Below are 19,998 nucleotides of genomic sequence, written 5' to 3' on the forward strand. Positions count from 1 at the left end.
AGCTTTCATTTGGGCACTTTTCGAATCCAAACGACTGAACAGTTTGATCGAAACACTGGTTACAAGATGAAATAATTATTTTTGGATGGAACAAGTTGAGATAGTTTGCTGAAATGTTTATAGGTCGTTCCTACCTCTAGGGGTTAGGCGCTCGCTGATGAATACATCATCAAATTCTTTAAGACAGTAAGTAGAAATTGTTGCTTAAGATGTTGGGTTTATGTTTGAAAGATCCAATCCAAAGAGCTCATTGTTGAACAGAGTGCCAAGACGAACATGAATGTGGAGGAGGTTTCTCTATAGCTCGGGACATTAAACAAAGACTTTCTGAGACAAACTTAAAGGCCGAGGTATGTATGTCAGCTTCTATATATTTGGCTTAAAGATATTGAGACGTATTCGGTGTAAGTGTAGCCTCAGATCATAAAAATTCCCAACCAAACCAGGTAGGGGGGCCTGCCCAGGCTGCTCAAAAATCAGCATGCCTTTGAAGAATGGATGGCCAGATACATCATCCCTTAAAATTAACTTTTTTGACCAGGAGATAGTCTTTGCTTAGATGATATCCAAATTGCTTGTATAATGTCACCCCTATCTCTAATTATTTTAGATGCTACACAGTTGTGTTTTATTTACATTTATTGGATATAATATACTATTTCTCATGATTTTCCTGATCCTGGTAGTCAGTTTCTCTTTGTAAAAACGAATAATAAGTATTGGATGTGATATAGTATTTCTCTTTGAATGAATATGTACTGAAGTGTGGCAAAATATGAAGACGTGAGATTCAAAATTTAGAATACCGTAACAAAAACATGACTGATGTAAATGCTCACTATTTACAAAGATCCCAAAAACAAGGGAGAGCAGTTTACCGCAATAAAAAATAAATCTCTACTCTACACCATTTTTCTTACAAAAATTACATTCCTTTTTCCTCATTTTTTCAAGGAAAGTAAATAACCCAAAAAAAACACCAATGGCACCTCTCCTAGCAATGACCACACAGCAGCTGAGTAAGCAGTGACCTATGATACATCTCTCTACCTTGTATGAACATCAAACACTGCAAATCCACGTGTGAGCATGCCGGAAATGCTATTGGTTGCTATCTGTGACGGTGAACACCGAGTAGACTGGCCTGTGGTCTGAGAATCTTGATTCGCTCCTAAAATAACACTCTTGTTTGAGGCCTTCGCCTTTCCACAATATTCTATCACACCTGTCATTATAAAATAATTAACTCCAGATTAATACTACTACTATGATTTGAGTTGAAATGCGTTTCGAATTAGATGAATTACCAGGCAGGGGTTCGACGCTTTTGTTTGGGCGAGGAGGTTTGGTAAGCGTAAGTGTCTGAATTTGTGATATATTTATAAGTTGGACCAAAATATATGTCCCCTTCTTCCCACCCTTGAAATACTCGTCCCGCCTTTTGTTCTAATCTCAACTGTAATACGCGTCACCAACCATATTAAATATGTACATCTAAAATCATTGCAATTGACAATAGTTTAATACACTAGATTTTATATATAGAGAGAAGATTGAATAGTACCTGATCTTTCTCAAGAAGTGCTTGCCAGTCATTTCTTTCGAGTTGTTCGTATGTTTCACCACATATAGATGCAAGCCGATAATTCAAGTCCCCGAGCCAAATTATCTTGCTACATAAACATAAAACAACAGAAAACACATTATTAAGTATTTATCAATCGTATTTTACTCACATACTGTATAAGTACTCCATGTGATGCGATTTTATACACGTGATATGGATTGATGAAACATAAATATGTACTCACTCGTGATCTAAAATGTTATACGAGGTAAATGGTCGTCTTGGGCTTCTACCCGAATGTGAGAATCTCGTTTTCTTGAAAATCTCCACAACGTCCATATTTCTTCTAGTTTCAGCTCCCTCCTTCTCTCCGGATGCAAGGTGAGTACACACGAAGCAAAATGTCTGTTGTTGCATTGTCATACTGATAGATATTGAGCCCTAGATACAATATGAATGAAATCAATACACTGAATAATTGAGAACAAAATGGCTTAACTAAATGAAAAACAAATTATATACTACTATATATACCTTATTTCCTAGGTATCCCATGATGCCGGTCCCAACGCATGAAACCTTCAAACTTGTGATGTGGTGATACAATTCTTCACGAACCCACACGCACAAAAGCAGGCCAACCATCTGCTTGCTCGCAGCCAAACAATATTTATTTTGTGTTCCACTAATCGGACTAGGTGAATCATCTTCACTCGAACTTGAATTTGAACTTGAACTCAAGCTTAATATGTCTCCAAAATACTCATCATCATGAAGCAGTGAAGAATCAAAGGAGCTGATTCTTGATTGTTGATGCTTATGATCGATAGAATCACCATTCAGAGAGTGGCGGATTAGGGAAAGCCACTTTGCAGCCGGACTATAGTCCTCTTGGCCTAGCACGTTACCGGCATTTAAAGGTACGATCTCTTGGAACCTAAACCAAAACAAATACAAGATGAGTTTGAGTTCATCTCATGTTTTATATAGGATGATCAAAATGAAATTATACATACCCGAGTACATAAATATCAGCCGATGTTTTGGTCTTTAACCAATCATTTAGATTTAGATCATCTTCTGGAGTCTTGCCTCCTACATTCCATGTCCCAACAAACATCCTACAAAATCCAACTTACATCGTTCAGATCTATACACTTAAACACCAATATTTTTTCACTATATTTAATTGTACTAAATTTTAACATATAGTACTATATAATAAAATGATTTCTCCTTATATACAAAATCAATAAATACAAGGAAACCAATAGTGGAAATTATCTAATCTTATGCTATCCCATACCTGAGGTCTAGATCAGGAGAGACAGGTGGCACAAGATGGTCAAATCCAGGCCGTTCAATTTCGTTGCTCGTTTCCATCAACCACTCCTCTATAAAACACAAAAACCTTAATTAATTACGTGATTAACGACTAATTAAACTAGACACCCAAAAAAGACCCACTTTCTATCATCTAATTAACATCTACTCTTCAAAATAATCACATCCGTCCAACCTAATCAAAGCTTAATAGCAACCCCCATGTTTTTTTGATTTAGATCGTGCTAAACTAATCATATCTTAAAAGTAAATCAACTTTCTACCAAAAAAGCTAAAAATAAAATATAATAAGTTGACCGGAAGCCGGAAATTACCTGACAAATCCTCCGGCACGACGGTGGAAGGCCCATCGTCGGAGCAACTCTTCAAACTCCTCTTGAGAAAATCTGAAAATTTTCACCAATATTGTGTTAATAATTTTCCAAATTATTGAAATTTAAAATAATTTATACAGCTATATTAATCTTGTATACCTTTTGGGTCATAATCTGAGTCAAACTCATCCGATCCACCCTTAATATTCAACCATTTCCTGGCCACCGTTTTCGGCCACGAATTGGACTGCAAGAAATATTTGTTAATGAAGCAAATTCTCGAAAATCAAAATTTTTTGAAGGATAATGTTGATAAATACATGGATAAATTACCTTGAGAAATTTTTCTTCTTGCCTCATTGCGGAAATGGAGCGAAACCAAATGGGGCTAGTTTCTGAAGACAAGAAATAGAGATATATAAATGAGAAGATATTTTGAAAAAATAAATTTTATAATGATAGTGTATGCATAGGATTTGATTGGTGTGGATGAAAGTCGATAGAAGCAAACAAGTGGGGTGTGGGAGTCTGAGCATATTAGTTGTTATTGCATTATAAAAGAGTGAAGATTGACAAATTTATAGGTTAATTAGTTTGGAATGATGTCAAACACTGAATTGTTTAGACTTGTGGCATAAAACAAGTGTTTTATTGAGTATTCAAGGTGGAATAAAAAAGAAGCTAGTTGCAGGAGAAATGGAGACAGCATATAATATGAAGCCCCATGCATATAATTAAAAGGTCAACCATAAAGTTAAATTCTCATCAATTCATGTTACAATCTAGTCTAGTCTAGTCATCCATTTTTACAGAGAAAGGTGAAATTTATACATAAAATCAAATCATAAAAATCTGATGATACTTACATGATAAAGTGAAGAGAGAGAGGGATTGTATTTCCTTTCACAAAGTGGTTGTGTTGCAGAGAAAGAGGGAAGATGAGGGAATTTGAAGTACATAAATGGTTCGAATTTGTTATAGAGAGAGAGAGGGGGGGGGGGGGGGGTTTTGATATTTGAAGGAGAAGCAAATAGCGGCAGTTTGGTTGAGGATTTATACAGAGATCAACAATTGATCCTGTGTCGAAAAGTGAGAGGAAGAGAGAGAGAAGAGTTCACATACAAACAAGTGTCGAGGACAATGTGGTACAGAAGAAATGATTGGAGGGTATTTTGGTCAATGTCAACGCTAAAGTGTTAATGGAAGTGGTTTTCATGGTGACGTGTGAACGTGTAATTGGTTTCCTGGATACTGTAGTTTTCTTTTTTCTTTTCTCGAATTGAAATTCATGCATTACTAAAGGAAAAACTAGATCAATACATTTCTATTAGAGAAACAGTTGTGAAAATAATTTACTACTATTATTTAAATATGCATGAATAAATGGACAGAGGTATATTTTTCTAATAAAAACAAAATTCGATGATCGGATTAATATGTGCCAAATATTTTGGGCAGAAATATGAGCCCTAGTTGGAAAAAAAAATCGCCCACGCCAAGTTTAATAGTTTAATATATGTGGACGGAGGAGTGCTTAATATGTTTATATTTAATTTGCATAAAATCAATGTGGTGCTAATTCGGCTTGATTAACAGTTGTATGTTTTGCGTCGACACAATCAATATTAACAAAATAATTAAAATAAGTTAGTCACCACCTTAGTTACTGCACTAAAAATTTGAGGATAGTTAGATCTGTGTATATTGTGGAGTGGACTATTATTTAGTGGATTAAATATCCTAATTGAAAGGTCATAAAATCTAATACGAGTAACATTATATATATTATGCATGACATTGAGAACTAATACCCCATTATATTTAAAAGACTATTTCACCCATGTTTCGAAAAGAAATTCTCAATAAACTCGTTCAATGCATCTCTAAAAAATTTAAAAAATTGGGGAACAGATGTCATCCCCAAAGATTAAAATTGAAATGTTTTCTCTCAACCAACATGAAATGATGATGGGGTCTTAGCCATCACTAATCCAAAATCAAGTAGTACTAAGATAAGCCACCTGTCGTTTTACCCCTTTTCCGATATTAATTTTTTTTACCTCAAAAGTGAGCAAAGCAAATCAAGAAAATCGCATTTAATCTTAAAATAAAACCCTAATTGCTCGAACGTGGCAGGTTGTTAAAACACTTTCAATTTGGGAATTAATTGTAATCAATGACTAAGCACAAAGTTATCTTAATTAGTGCACGGTTAAGCCAAATATTTTAGTGCACAACAAGTGTTACTTTTTCCCCTTTTGTAGTCGTTATCTTTTTTACCCCAACAACTGAAACACTACATAAACAATTTTTTGGGGTATAAATAACGAAGCAAATATGAGACCTGGAGCCTTCAAATTTTGCCATCTTGGGCAAAAAATTGCGTCGCATATATGAAATAGTACGTACGTGGCTAAATATTATTTCATCTCAATAATTTGTCGTTCACCTATAAATATTAATAATATAATAAAGATAATTGTGCGGTTGAAAGTTTGTTTCCATGAAAGAATTTATTTAATTTGATACTACATAGAATATTAAATTATAAAGTGGTAAACTGCTTCAAGCATACGGAGTATTATACTATTGGGTCTATCTTAGACTTATTTTATCATTTGAAAAAAAATATACATGCCATATTTTTCGAAATTAGCCTAATAAAAGTGTTAATAAAATTTGATAGAGCATATGTGGAATAGTTTGAGACTTGAGTTTAAGTTTTATGTGAGTTTATCATAAGCTGTTTGATTTAATTTTCTAATTGAATACGTAAAAAGACATCAATTAATGTTGTAATTTGGCAGCACATATCATCACGGGGAAGAGATATTGTTTCTTTATACGGGAAAAATGTTACTGTATTTAGAAATCAAGCTATATCAGCCACGTGTCTAATATTTTTCTTATCTTTACTTTGTAATTTATGTATACTTTATGCTATGAAACGGTGGTGATCAGATTGAGCGCTTTTCAACTAAATCATAAAATATTTTAGATAATTTAAACTTAATTTGGGTTTTGGACGCAATAGTAGGATTAGATTCATCAATTTGTTGTCGACTGAGATATTTTTATTTTTTTGTGCAACGGAAAATATTTTTCTTTATATGGCAAATACTCCATTAACTAGGTGAAGGACATTATTGTACAATGCATTAAACGTGATTCTAAATAATTGATGTGAATTATATAATAAATAATTTCGACATGCATGCTTACCAAGAAAACCTTATTTGGTTGCATGTGTTAAAATATTTTCAACCATAAATATATAGAGTAATTTATTACTACGACTATGGACTTCCTAAAATATGTTACTATATGTCTATAAGATTAGTTGAAGCTGGAAATTGAGATTATTTGCTAAATACTTAAAAATATTAACATAATTTAATTAGATACAAGAAACATAACTTTTCAGATACAAGAGGGCCAAGTGAATTGCATCGCTTTTGGCCTATCCGAATTCCGAACCGCGTACACTGATGAGTGATGACAATTAAGTTTTATTTTTATCACTAGATTGAATTGCGAACAAAATTCACGGATATTAAGGTTATATTTTCCTTTGATCTACAGTGAAATTTATTAGTATGGATAATATTTGGACATAAAATAATCATATTTAAGATATTTTTGCAGTATTTTATACTAATACTTTTTTTTTCCAATAAAAATAGACACTTTTATTTTTGATAATTCATGATTCATGACAATGTTCATCACTAGAAAAATATTCTCCAAATTTAATTAAATATTAATAATTTTTATTGAAATACTAATCAATATTCTCTTTGTTACTATAGATTATTAATTACTCCCTTCGTCTCACAATAAGAGTCACATTTTGTTATTTTGGTCCGTCCCACAATAAGTCACACTTTATTTTTACCATAAATGGTAAGTAGGTCATACGTTCTACTATCTCACTTCACTCACATTTTATTATAAAATCAATATAGAAAAGTGGGTCTTATATTCCACTAACTTTTTTAACTTAATATTCTTTACATTTCTTAAAATCCGTGCCCACAATAAGAGTGACTCCTATTGTGGGACGGATGGAGTAATATATAGTTAATAATTAAAACTAATTGTATGCTTATATAGAGGTATTAGCCACTGCCAAAATTGATACTCCTATATGTTCCTCAAGCTTATGAGAATTTGATCTAAACATTTATTTGTCTGCAAAAAAAAGTAGCATGAACATTAGTATATTTTCTCCTTTTAAATTTTTTTAACATACATATGTATATATGCTTCATAGAGGGTAAAAAGTACTATTCGGTTTATTGTAAAATGCTAAAACTGATATATATTTAATTCTAAAATTGTATTCACTTATAATTAACATGCATGTGTTACTATAAATTTAATAACTTTATTACCTAAAATGTAAAGTATAAAATGTGATATATTTTATTTACATTTTGTTTTACCTTTTTATAATATTTACTACGAATTATCTAACATAAATATGTTACTTACTATTCAAGTAAAGAATAATGTCACTAAAATTGAATTTGAAGGCCTCTCAAGTTTTTATTAAAGTAGCAGTGATTAGTTATAGGAAGGTAAAAAAAAAGGAAAGAAAGAAAGAACAAAATAAATGAAAGAAGAATGAACTATTATCCAATGATTTTCTTAAACAAAAGGTAGAATCTTAATATCCAATGATTATTTTTATTATTCACTCTTTAATCTTAAAAAATAGTAAAATACTATATATAATATATCATCCAATTATCATTATTGAACTATTAAATCTAACCACCTGGCCAAATTTAAAAAGTTTTAATTTGTTTAATCTATGTCATAATTAATGCAAGACACAATATTAAATTGCAATTGGGGAATGGGGATACGGATCCTTACAAAGAAAAAAGGCAATCATGTTTAAAGTTGCAACTCATTAAAAAAAAAAAAAGACGAAAGAAAGAAACCTTAAACCTTTTTATGCAGTCAAAATTACTATTAGCAGTGGAACTGTCAAACAAAATTATTTGACCAATATTATTTAATACTTATGTGGAAAATTCTGAAAATTTAATTAGATGAAATAATGGTGATAGTGCTCACTAGAATCTTGCCCACCCTTTAATGCTCATTGATTTGGCACAATTAGCATTGATTTGACACAAAAAAGAATAAAGATTTCTACTAAGTGGGATTACAGTTCAAAGATTAATTTGGCATTGGCATTGGCTTTGGCTTTGGATTGTTGCTACTAATACACTGCCAAATGAATATATGAACATTATATCTTATAGTAATATATTTGTGATTGTGATTAACTTTCTAGAAATTTTATTCAACAGTTTGAATCGGATAATCAGTTTTGTGTTAAAATGGATCGAGTGCCCGAAATTTTCAAGTAGATACTCAAACTGCCCGATTAGACCATCGATAGTTCGTCCACCACTATTATATATAACTATGTTTTGAATAATTGTAGTCCTCTAAATCCTGCCTAATATTAACTAATCCATTTATCCTGTAGTCCTCTTATAAGTCAAATAATTGTTAAAACATCATTATGTGGAAAATTAGAAAATTAAATATAAAAACTTTATGTGCTGCATTTTGGACCTGTGTCCTGTGTCGTACTTATCTTATGGGGCCAAATTTAGGTCTTCGACAACGTTTCTTAAATAATCCCTAGTAAATAGGTAAAGAGTAATTTAGTTTTTGATATTTTCTACTAGTTGGCAATAGATACTTTGCTAATACAATGTTCCTTGTTTTTATATGCGAGTGATAAAGTGATTAAAAAACTCGCATATTTCTTTTGTATAATAGGAAATGATCTGTACCATATGCAAATATGTACTAGTTAGTTATTTACAGGGTGAATTGCCATAAAAAATTATCAATAAGTTTCGTTAAATTTCTGATTCCCGCGAATTTAAAAAATTATCATATTCGCTATTTAGTGACGGATTATTCCGACACTAATTAGCGAATTTTTATCACTGAACAGGGTAGTGACAGTTATTCCCATTAACTAGCATTTTTTTTATAGTGATGTTATATTAACATAATTTTGATACTTTTTTAATTGTACCGTTGATTTAGATTTTGAGGAAAATTATGCATATGATTTGGAAGCCAAAATACATTAGTCTAATTTTATAAGTACGTACTTAGTATATTTTTCATACTAGAGTCAATCACTTTTATGTGTGATGTACGAATTTGAAAATAAACATATGAACTTCAACTTTCACGTAATACACAATTTCCTTCAAATACAAATAAATGAGACTATTGAAAAAAATATTAAAATTATGATATACTCATAATTGACTATCTTTAATAACTACGAGATTGATTAGAAAACTTCATAATTTTCCGTCATTTAGCCCTTATTTTGAAGTGAACTTGTTCTGTTGCAGTCAAATCAGTATTGATCAAGTCACCATTAAGATCAAAATGATTTAACGAGAAATATGATCATTTTCATTGTGTTAGGTTAATGCTCCATCACTTAGAAAGGGTATTGATGGTGATTAATGTAAATTTATTTTAATCTTCATATTTTAATTGCTATGCCATTTAAAATAATTTCTTCAAAACTCTCTGATAATTAAAATTCGGGGTAGGATGTCAAATCGGTATATTTCATCAATCTTTTTTTTTCTTTGCTTTAGTTTTTTTTTTTAATTCGTTTGCTTTACTAATTAATCTCACATTCCATTTAGAAAAGTTCAGAAAATAAAACATTTCAAAAACTAATTTTAATCAAATTTATAATTTTTGTAATCAGCAAATAAATTAGAGTAAGAAGTAAAGTACCTTGTTTTAATAAATGCACTCGTGCTATGTACATACGATTCAATTCTTTTATTCTATTTGATTTATCAAACGAAATTAAACTAAAAGAATGTGAAAAAAACAAAATTTAACCTGAGTTCTAATTTCAATTGAGAACCAAAAGGTACTTGTATAATTATATTATAACGTCACAACCAAAACCACAAATTGAGGGGGAATAAACAAATGATACTCGATGTTATCGAAAGACATAAATAAAAGAGCAAAATAGATCATCGTTTTTCTTCCTCACTGGAAACATGTTTCAAGCAACAAAAGTTTGTACAATTTTTTATATATTGGGGACAAAAGCTCAAGATATCGGAGAGTAGAAAAAAATAAATAATTGATGAAAGAGACTAATTACGTATTTAAAAAATTATTGGATTTTACATAGTTTTCTCCTTTAAGTTAGATTAATTACGTATTTAAATTATTTTTTGTCTGAGGATAACTTTTTAATCTTTTTTTATGATAATTGCTATTTCATGTATGATGAATAGTTTGAAATTATTTTGTATGTTTCATAAATATTAACAAAAAAATTATTTTCTTTGTCGTTTCAAGTGATCTGCAATTCAAATTTGTGATTTTAATTAATCTCGTGGTCGTTTGTTACACCACAAAGCCACAGATAGCAAAGAGTGATTTCTCTTAGATGACAAATATTTGATTGATTGTGAAAAGGTGAAATCCATAAATTACGTAAGTATTCTTTTATTTAAAAAATTTGTTGTATACGCTTAATAATAAAGTTTTGTAAAAATGAGATTGTAATCTGATATCAAATCTTTACTTAGATTAAACTTTGATACTATTATATTATACTTATTATGCTCTTATCATCTAGCTTCTCACATCAAAGAATTTCGATGGACAGGGAAATACTAATATTTGCTCATATCCTTTGAAACAAACTAAAGACTAATCTAAAATTCAACAATAACAAAAAATATGTTAACATCACAGTATTATAAAACTAATTATCTGAAAGCAATTAGAATTAAAAAGATTCCATTTTGTATATGAATATATCAAAATAAAAAATGTTTGTAAAAGGAAACAAAAATATAGAACTTGTGAGAATGGAAGGACGGCCCAAAATATTAGTTAAGTATTTAATAATGATACTATAATTTATACCTATGAATATGGTTAATACTTTCAACTTTATTGAAATTTAATCGATGTGGTGTTGACTTTATTTTGAGTTCGCTGATTATAAAAAAGTCAAGGAAATAAGAGCCGCTCACATATCTGTTTTTTCAACAATTTTAAAGGTTGAAACCAAAGTTTACCTAATAAATAGATCGAATTATGAAATTAACGAGGATCTCATCCCTGTCACTTCTGGTAGCAAATCAACCAAAGTTGATTTATTTTTTTTTTTGGGGAAAATTCGGGGTTTATTTTTGTTTATTTATTGTGCTCCGTTTCATATAGTCGTTTAGAAAAAAAAATACCATTTATGTAATTTTATGTGGTAAAACAGAGCCATACTATCACATTTACTTACAAATATTTTACACAATTATATCCTTAAAAGTGAAATCATTTCTCCGGTCATAACATAACCAATAACTAAAATCAACAATTTCACCTCTTACTATACTAACAACACTAGATTTCTTATAGCATGTGGTCAAAAAATATTACTTTCATGTGATTAATGTATGGAACCATCTTTAGAAACAAAAACTTTATGTGATTAATGTATGGAACCATCTTAAAAATAAAAACTGTCGATTTTCAGATCTCATTATATCAAGATCTTTGATAGATCCATCACTTTGTTGAATAAAATAGAATATAACTACAAAAGTTCTGAGGGCAATGTCGAGATTATTTATTCCTATAAGAGAAGATCTAGATATCCCTAGGACATTGTTTGTTGGGATTGTGGAAGTATAACTAAATCTAGGTTAATAATTTAAGCTTGAATGAGCCCCAAAATCTTCTTAAGCATCAACCTTTCAATAATTGTGTAATCAATGGATAAACACAGAGTTTAATATTTGGTTTGACTAACAAAACACTAGAATCGACATAGCAATATTGCCGGTCCAATCACTGATAATAATAATCAATTTACAAAAATAGTGGTGTTACTATTTCCATGAATAAAGGAAACGATTTTAATAAACAACATAGAAACATGATATTTAAAAGTGTGAAAGAAACTTGTGTCTAACTTTGTATTTTTGTCATAATAAATGTAAAAGGTTTTGCTTGGTTTAGTACTAGCATTCAATAAAATTTTAAAATGATGACAAATTTAATGAATCAAAATTACCAAACAAATTATATCAGACAAATGGATTATGGAATGCAGCTGTATAGTTAGAAGTAAGCTTGCTTTCTTCTTAAACTTTATCATTCAACATTTTCAAAGTCTTCTCTTGGACAATGAAGGATTCCTACCTATAACTCGCTAATCTTAACATAAATATATTCATAAATTTCACCATTTTCTGGATTAATAAATGCAAATAATCTTGATCTACTTTCGGCCTAGATTTAGTTTAGGTGCATCGTGCATACCTCATCCCCTTTTTAAGGTGGATCCTTTCTTACCTAATAATTGTATTAAAAGTGATGATCATTGAACTTATAGGGGAAGAAAAAAGCTACATGTCTTATCCAGTAGAACTAAAATTTAAACACAATACCAACTTTTCTTCTAAGTATCCAATTCAAGACCTATTTAAAGTTTCCAATGATACAGAGAGCTCTAACTCACATTCCTGGAACTTAAGGGAATCAAATATGCAAATTCATCATAGCGTCGGCCTATACCATTTGACGACGAAAGCAAACCATCAAAGGCGAACAGATCCATAACATACGGATTCTGCAGGACCGTTGTGTAGATGTGATTGTCGCTGTCTCTCCACTCAAAGTCCAGTGGCTCTCCGGGAATTGACATTGCAGCGGAAGAAAGATGGTATGACAACGCAAGAGGTGACGAGAGGAAGTAGAAGCAGCATATAACAAAACCAGATTAGCTTATTGATATTCCACAGGAGTAAAGTTCTAAATAGAGCATACATTGCATGATTCGTACCAAAAAGTGACACAGTGCATCTTAGTTTCAATTCCATCTTTGTGGCCATAACATATTGTTCGATACTTGAAGGTTCTTTAACAGTACAGTTTTGAGCAGTAACTAATCTGATTTTTTTTCTGAACAAGCATAACAAGTAGAAGCATAGCTATGCACCACTTTGAGACTTTAAAACAGTGCAACTTCAACAATGCAAGGCCATGGCGAACACATTCACGAGGACAGATTTCAAAAATCAACATAAACAATGGGAGTGAAAACTATGCATTTTCCATGCAAGCAGTCAATGAGAACAAAATCTGAACTTTAGAGAAGGTTTAACAATCCTAGAGCTGTAGCTAAAACATATAATGCAGTTTACTCATCCGAGTTTACAAACAGGGTGTGTCAAGTCAAATAACAACCAAAACAAAGAACTGCAACGCAGAGGCCAACTCAGATGATTCCAATTTTGTTAGCAACATCCAAAGCATCATAGTCTGGGGTAAGCCTCACGTATGCCTTCTTGGTACCATCGGGCCTGAAAAGAGTAAGTTTGTAAGATGCAACTGATATAAAGTGTGGAATGATGAAATGCAAAATGATATTCAACCATGTGATATCATTCATATCAGTAATCTTTTGTATTGACTGATGAAATCATTAACACTGGCAGAAACACGATTCACAAACTATTTGCAGCCACAATTACTTCAAAACATCAAATATTTTTAAAAAGTCATGCAGCATAGAGAACAAAGCTTGTTGCCAATAAGATGTAAACATTTAGAGCTACTAACCAAAATAGAGGGGAAATGGTATACCTGATAAGGGTGTTAACCTTCTTGGTCTGAATATCGTACATCTTCTTGACAGCAGCCTTGATCTTCTTCTTGTCGGCACGAATGTCGACAATGAAGACCAAAGTATTGTTGTCTTCGATCTTCTTCATCGCACTTTCCGTGGTTAACGGATATTTAAGTATCTGGTAGTGATCGAGTTTATTGCGAGGGGCTGCACTTATTCTCGGATATTTTGGATTTCTCTCCTTTGTCAATGTTTTTGGTCGATAGAAAGTAACTTTAGTGCGGATCTTCTTGGCCTTCTTCTTGAAGGTGCCTGACGATTTTACCGCCTTGGCAGCCTTCAAGGCCTGGGCCTTAGCATCAGATTTCTTAGAAGCATCAGCTGCAAAAAAGTGGAAAACAAAGATGATGAAAACTTTTCACATAACTTTTTTCCTAGAATTATGATAACAAATACGATTAGGTGTGAAAAAATTACAACACATCAATCACAAAATATAGTAAATCAGAAGTTGCTTAGGTTAGAATTGAAAAGAATAAAACTATTAAAGCTATGTTTCAAATAAGTGAGTGAGAGCTTTTCACAAATATGACATGTTGCAGATAGTGCAAAAATCTTATGGATACATATCAAACAGCATTCAACAACAACTAATATTGCAGGTATCAAATTATTCAACATCTTAGCAAACAACACTATTTTGATTTCTCATTGAAAATTTACATTTTAAAAAAAAAAATTGAAACTAATCTCAGTTATGATAGCATCAGAAGCTGTATAATCTATAGTGAGAAGAAAGATAAAACAACGAATTACGGTTTCCATTTAAATCAGCAGAATACCATAGCTGAATGCCAAACTTGAAAAACAAAACCGAGAAGAAATTCCAAAATTAAAAGAAGATATGCAAACCTTTAGGAGCCATTCCGATCTGCTACCTTACAAAAACTAACCTGAAAATTAAACCAACCTAATAATTAAGTGATAAAATATGAAGCGCATGATTGTAGGGAAGAGCGAGAGAGGGATAACCTGGGCAGAGATACGCCGGCGCTAGGTTTGGAGGAGGAAGAAGATGACGTTTTTATTATAGATTACGAATTGGGCCCTTCAATACCACCAATTAGACCCAATTTCATTATTTAATGGTATTGATTTTGGGCCGCTCTGTTGAGGATTAATATTCGACTGGACCAAAAATATTGATAATCCATAATTGAAGAGGACATAAACGTAACGGGATTTGATAACTCGACAAACATTAACAACACGTTTGGTTGGCGGAAAAGTAAAGTTGGCAAGGAAAATGATTCCTAGGAAAATGAATCCCGGGAATATAATTCCTAGTAACTTTACTTTCCTGTGTTTGGAGAGTATTAAGATTTTAAATTTATACTTAATTTAAACACCAAATTAAAAATATATTATTATTTTATTTATAAAAAAGAAAAATATTGTAATTTTTTTAATAAATTATTAGTTATAAATATTAACAATTATATTATTATATTTATCGTTACGATGGATAGTTTAAATATGGATTATCCATCATAATATATAATAATATAATTATAATTATAGTTACATAGACTATTATACTTATTTATTATAATAATAAATATAATAATTATTATATTATAATTACAATATTTACAGATATTATAATTGAATAAATTTTATAAGTTAAAATTGCACTATGACTTTATTGATTAATTATTAATTTATAAAATATAATAATTAGTATTCATTATACAATTAATATTATATAATTATATTTTAATTATTAATAAATTATTAAGTAATATGATGAATTATTATAATGATAATTTTAATTATAGTTATTTATTATAGTGAAATTAAGTATAATTTATATTTAAATTATTTTTAAAAATAGTAGTAATAATAATAATAATAATATACTATATTGCTTAAATATGTAAGAATCCTAAAACTGGGAAAAAAAATACCTAAGAAAAGTTAGGATTCAGAATCCTAGAAAGTTGTACTAACTTTCCTTGTTCTTGGATTCTGATTACTTTCCCAGTTTGATTAAAAATCGAAACAAACACAGAAATTTAAAATTTAAGGAATCAGATTGCTTTCCCAGAAAGAATCCTGACAACCAAACATGGCCTAAAAGTAAAACTAAATAATAATCAATTGGTTTTTTAAGAACAGAAAAATGAATATATATACGAAAATAATTTTTTTCATGATACACCCTCGTCCCAAGTTATTTGAGTCGTATTCATTTTTAGGTTGTCCCAGGTTACTTGAGACATTTCTCTTTTTGGCTAAAAACAAAACATTTGATTGCACCTACTTTATTCTTTCTTTTACTTTACTTTCCCTTCTTTCTCTTACTTTATTCTTTCATTTACTTTATTTAACTCACTAAACACAACTTTCTTAAATCTCATGCCGAAAAAAAACGTCTCAAGTAACATGGGACAGAGAGAGTATTATTTAACCTAGTCACCATTTGTGTCATGGGCTTTGGGCCTTTTATATTTTCCATATAGGCATATCTTAGTGTTTATATTTACGATATTGACACCTAATATCATGGAACTTTCAAAAATTTATTTTTCTCACGAACTTTGAAATTGTCAAATAATATCACGAATTTTCTCCTTAGTTTGTTATTTCCCACCAATGAAAAAATTAAGACAAATAATTTTATTTTACGTTTTTTTTTTATAATTTCTCGACAACAACTTCATAAACTTCAAGTTTTTCAATCTTTGAAGATAGTTTTCTTGAAGCACACCCTCCAAAATTGTTCTTCAATCTATTAATATAGCCAGAATTTTTTTATCCATGAAAAATAACAAACTCAGGATAAAGTTCGTGGGAAAATCCAACTTTTTAAAATTTCCATAATATTAGGTGCCAATATACCTTGTATTTTAATTATAACACATATACGATCTTGTTCGATATGATCATCTATGAATACAGCTGCGTTTATTGATATTAAATATTGTTCCATATGTTGGGCAATGAAATATGCTAACACCTATCCACATCTATCAATATTCTCTCTGCTGCTTGGTCAAGAATAGGTCGAAATATAGCCCTACTTAAATTGGTCAAGATGGTGTAAAATGTTGTTTGAATTATGGGTTTTCCAATATTGCTGCATCTATTTGTGCTTGGGGGGCCATAAAATGTTGTTTAAATTTTGGGTTTGCCAATAGTTTCATTGCTGGTTTCCTTGTCTCCAATAATAAACTGGTTGTATACTTGTACGAGTTTGCTCAAGCCCTAAACATAGATGAACTCGTTTTGCTTGCATTGAACATATATTATTATGTTTTTGACACCATAATAAGGAAAAAAAGGCGTGTGTATCTGTGAGCTTGAGTCATGGCCTAGCAATAGCATGATGCATAAGCAACATAATGAATGCATAAACTATTTATATTTAGGGCCTATTCGGTCTTCCATATTTCTACTTGGAAGAAATAAATGTGGTCATATTTAAATGTTGATGACTCCACCACAATGAAAGTCAATTGCATCGATTGGTGTACAAGAAATGAGTGTCAGAATTTGATGTGATGAGTTGGGTTGACTACTATTGTAGACGTGATTGACCAACATTGCCTCTGTCATTTCACACAAATTCCACAGTACCCAATCCTATAAGCCGCGCCAACACCAAAATGTCAAATTTCAAGGGTCAAATTGGTAATCTGACACACACAATTGTCTATGCACTGTAGCGGAGCAGTTTTCAAATATCAAGTAGGAGGCCATAATTATATACGCTGAAATTCGTGGCCAACAGTGTGAGCCCTTGGTCATATCGAGGGCCATGCATAAAAAAATGCGGAACACCGAACCATCATTATTCACCAGTTTTCACACCAATTCTGCCCATTTAGCAAACACCGAACGAGCCCTTAGTATTTGTGTGCTTAATAAGGAGGTAGTATAAAAGAACTGTTTCTTAACCCAAGTGTTGTTATGATCAAGGGGGTGGGTGCACTAGTTGTGGTTATGATGAGGGAATTTGGGATAATATTTTAGTGACCGGAACACTAAAATATTTAATGATCGGATTATGAGATAAATATTTAGTGCTCCGGTCACGTCACTATTTTAGTCGAGGCTTAGGTCATCTCCAACCATTTACGCCAAATTCAAACCCATTTTTAAGTATACGTCACACCAAAAAGTAGCTTTACTCCAATCATTTACACCATATTTATGTTTACACCATTTTTGAGTATTTGTCTAACAAAATTTTGGAGTAAAGACCATATTTGGTGTTATTCTATTCAAAAACCCAAAAATGGGTTAGCGTATGGTGTACGGTTGGAGAAATTATCTACACCAAAAATAAGTTTTGGTGTATGGTTGGAGATGGTCTTAGTCCATTTCCTTTGTCAGAGAGGTTGGGTCTCCGTTGCACCATTCCACTCCAAAAATTAATCCTCCACGATTACAAACAAACAATGTACCATAAACTAACATATACTATATTTCAAATTCTAATTAAAAATAGAAAAAATTCAATAAATGAAACGGTACTGTAACTTCTCCACAATTCATATTCTCCAAGCTAAACAGTGATGTACATTCATCTGGTATTTATTTTGTTTGTCATGTGGTCTCGGGCAGTGAAATACGAAGATAAAAGATCAGTTTAAAACTAATATAAAACTGCTTGATATTATATTTATGGAGCAGCTATGTTGCTATCATCGCTCTTGATTAATTCCGACGTTGGATTGGAAGACGCAATCGAAGGAGGCCACAATTGCGCATTCTTGACCTTAGATATGCTCGCAAGAACATCCGACGCCATCACATTTCCGGTCACCGTCACCTTCTTCGCCAGAAAATCTATGTCGAAAGATTTCACTCCTGAAAATTCACATGATTAATGCTACTGTTTTATCCTTCAAAAATAGTGAAACACTAGCTAGGATATTCTATCATGTAGCTAGGGACAGCTTAATTAATTTGTACTATTACCGTAATTTAAATGTACTACTACTTATTTCGGTAAATTTATTTTGAAAATAAAATTTATGAAGGATTATACTTGGACTAGCCAAATGTGTGTATTTTCAGTAAAAAAGAATTTCTTACTTATAACACTATATATAGTCTTGTGAAAATAAAATTTATGAAGGATTATATAGAGCTACTTGGACTAGCCAAATGTGTGTATTTTCAGTAAAAAAGAATTTCTTACTTATAGTCTTGTGAAAATTTGTGTATCGATCGTGCAATTATCGGTGCAGCTATCTGTCTCTGTTATTTTTAACAACTTGCATAATGTGGGGAATACAAAATAAATGTTTGTTGAGAAATTTATTACACTTAACCAATCAACCTTTATATCAATATGTCGCTATGCATAACAAACTACCTACACACACTCCATTTATTGAAATGGTTTAGTACTACTTTTGTAGCTTGCAATTAATTCAATTTCATTGTAACATTAATAAAAAAAATACCTTCCATCTTAGAGAGATGTTTCCTGAGTTTTTTGACACATCCTCTGCAGTGCAAAGACACTCTCAGCACAACAACAACCTCCTGCGAACAAACAATGCATATTCATATATATTATTTCTATGTTAGTGAAACAAATGATTTTTAATGAAACAAAATAAAATATTAAAAATAAACCTGTTGTGGAGAATGAGAAAGAGTGGAGTCCTTATTTGAGGATTCCTCAATGGAGAGATTTGATGGATTGTAGCTCACTCTCTCTCCCAACAAATACCTGGTGGAGCCAGGAGGAGAGAGGAAGTCGCCCGGCTTGGTGCAGCTCCAGCTCCTCTTCACGGCGGCGGCGGCGGAATCCAGCTTTGAGAGGGAGGGGGTGTCGTTTTCGTTTTCATTTGGAGGGGTTTTGGGATTCTTGGTCTTTTTGGGGGCTCTTTTGGCATCTTTGATGATGGGGTTGTGGCGGTCGATGATTCTGCCGCCGCCGAGGAGGGTGGTGGTGGAAGGAGAGGCGGTGGAGTTGGGCTCCATGCTTAGGCATATTGATGTTGCAGCTTGTGATGCGCAGAATATGTCCACTCCCTTCATCTTTCTTTTTTTCTCTCTAGAGAGATAATGGAGAGAGAGAGTAG

The 19,998-nt window shown here is 31.6% G+C and overlaps 3 protein-coding genes across 3 annotated transcripts; all 3 read right to left on the reverse strand.

The window, feature by feature from the left end:
• Positions 1 to 823: 823 nt before the first annotated feature.
• LOC125216641 (type I inositol polyphosphate 5-phosphatase 8-like) lies at positions 824 to 4,220 on the reverse strand. Its single transcript, XM_048118403.2, has 11 exons — positions 4,092 to 4,220; positions 3,559 to 3,620; positions 3,385 to 3,472; positions 3,226 to 3,297; positions 2,874 to 2,961; positions 2,584 to 2,688; positions 2,102 to 2,504; positions 1,812 to 2,008; positions 1,565 to 1,673; positions 1,308 to 1,456; positions 824 to 1,225 (listed from the first exon to the last, which is right to left on the reverse strand). The coding sequence occupies exons 2-11, from the start codon at positions 3,583 to 3,585 to the stop codon at positions 1,102 to 1,104; spliced, it is 1,362 nt and encodes a 453-aa protein (XP_047974360.2). The 5' UTR covers positions 3,586 to 3,620; positions 4,092 to 4,220; the 3' UTR covers positions 824 to 1,101.
• A 9,175-nt stretch (positions 4,221 to 13,395) lies between these two features.
• Positions 13,396 to 15,027, reverse strand: LOC125201023 (large ribosomal subunit protein uL23). Its single transcript, XM_048098895.2, has 4 exons — positions 14,927 to 15,027; positions 14,807 to 14,847; positions 13,912 to 14,275; positions 13,396 to 13,628 (listed from the first exon to the last, which is right to left on the reverse strand). Exons 2-4 carry the CDS (start codon positions 14,817 to 14,819, stop codon positions 13,544 to 13,546), a joined length of 462 nt encoding a protein of 153 aa, XP_047954852.1. The 5' UTR covers positions 14,820 to 14,847; positions 14,927 to 15,027; the 3' UTR covers positions 13,396 to 13,543.
• A 3,438-nt stretch (positions 15,028 to 18,465) lies between these two features.
• Positions 18,466 to 19,998, reverse strand: NAKR2 (Chloroplast-targeted copper chaperone protein). The gene is made up of 3 exons (XM_048092912.2): positions 19,547 to 19,998; positions 19,372 to 19,453; positions 18,466 to 18,769 (listed from the first exon to the last, which is right to left on the reverse strand). The coding sequence occupies exons 1-3, from the start codon at positions 19,952 to 19,954 to the stop codon at positions 18,582 to 18,584; spliced, it is 678 nt and encodes a 225-aa protein (XP_047948869.2). The 5' UTR covers positions 19,955 to 19,998; the 3' UTR covers positions 18,466 to 18,581.

The sequence above is a fragment of the Salvia hispanica genome, chromosome 2 (genome assembly GCF_029641045.1).
Source record: "Salvia hispanica isolate PSC_SH4W2 chromosome 2, Shi_PSC_v1, whole genome shotgun sequence".
Lineage (NCBI taxonomy): Eukaryota > Viridiplantae > Streptophyta > Magnoliopsida > Lamiales > Lamiaceae > Salvia > Salvia hispanica.

Coding starts and splice junctions, on each gene's coding strand:
- LOC125216641 (XM_048118403.2), bottom strand. CDS start 3,585: ATGAGGCAAGAAGAAAAATTTCTCAAG. Junction 2,962..3,225: donor CGTGCCGGAGGATTTGTCAG/GTAATTTCCGGC, acceptor TGTGTTTTATAG/AGGAGTGGTTGATGGAAACG. Junction 2,505..2,583: donor GCTGATATTTATGTACTCGG/GTATGTATAATT, acceptor GTTTTGGTTTAG/GTTCCAAGAGATCGTACCTT.
- LOC125201023 (XM_048098895.2), bottom strand. Junction 13,629..13,911: donor AAGGTTAACACCCTTATCAG/GTATACCATTTC, acceptor TACTCTTTTCAG/GCCCGATGGTACCAAGAAGG.
- NAKR2 (XM_048092912.2), bottom strand. CDS start 19,954: ATGAAGGGAGTGGACATATTCTGCGCATCACAAGCTGCAACATCAATA. Junction 19,454..19,546: donor TTTCTCATTCTCCACAACAG/GTTTATTTTTAA, acceptor GTTTGTTCGCAG/GAGGTTGTTGTTGTGCTGAG. Junction 18,770..19,371: donor ACATCTCTCTAAGATGGAAG/GTATTTTTTTTA, acceptor GTGAATTTTCAG/GAGTGAAATCTTTCGACATA.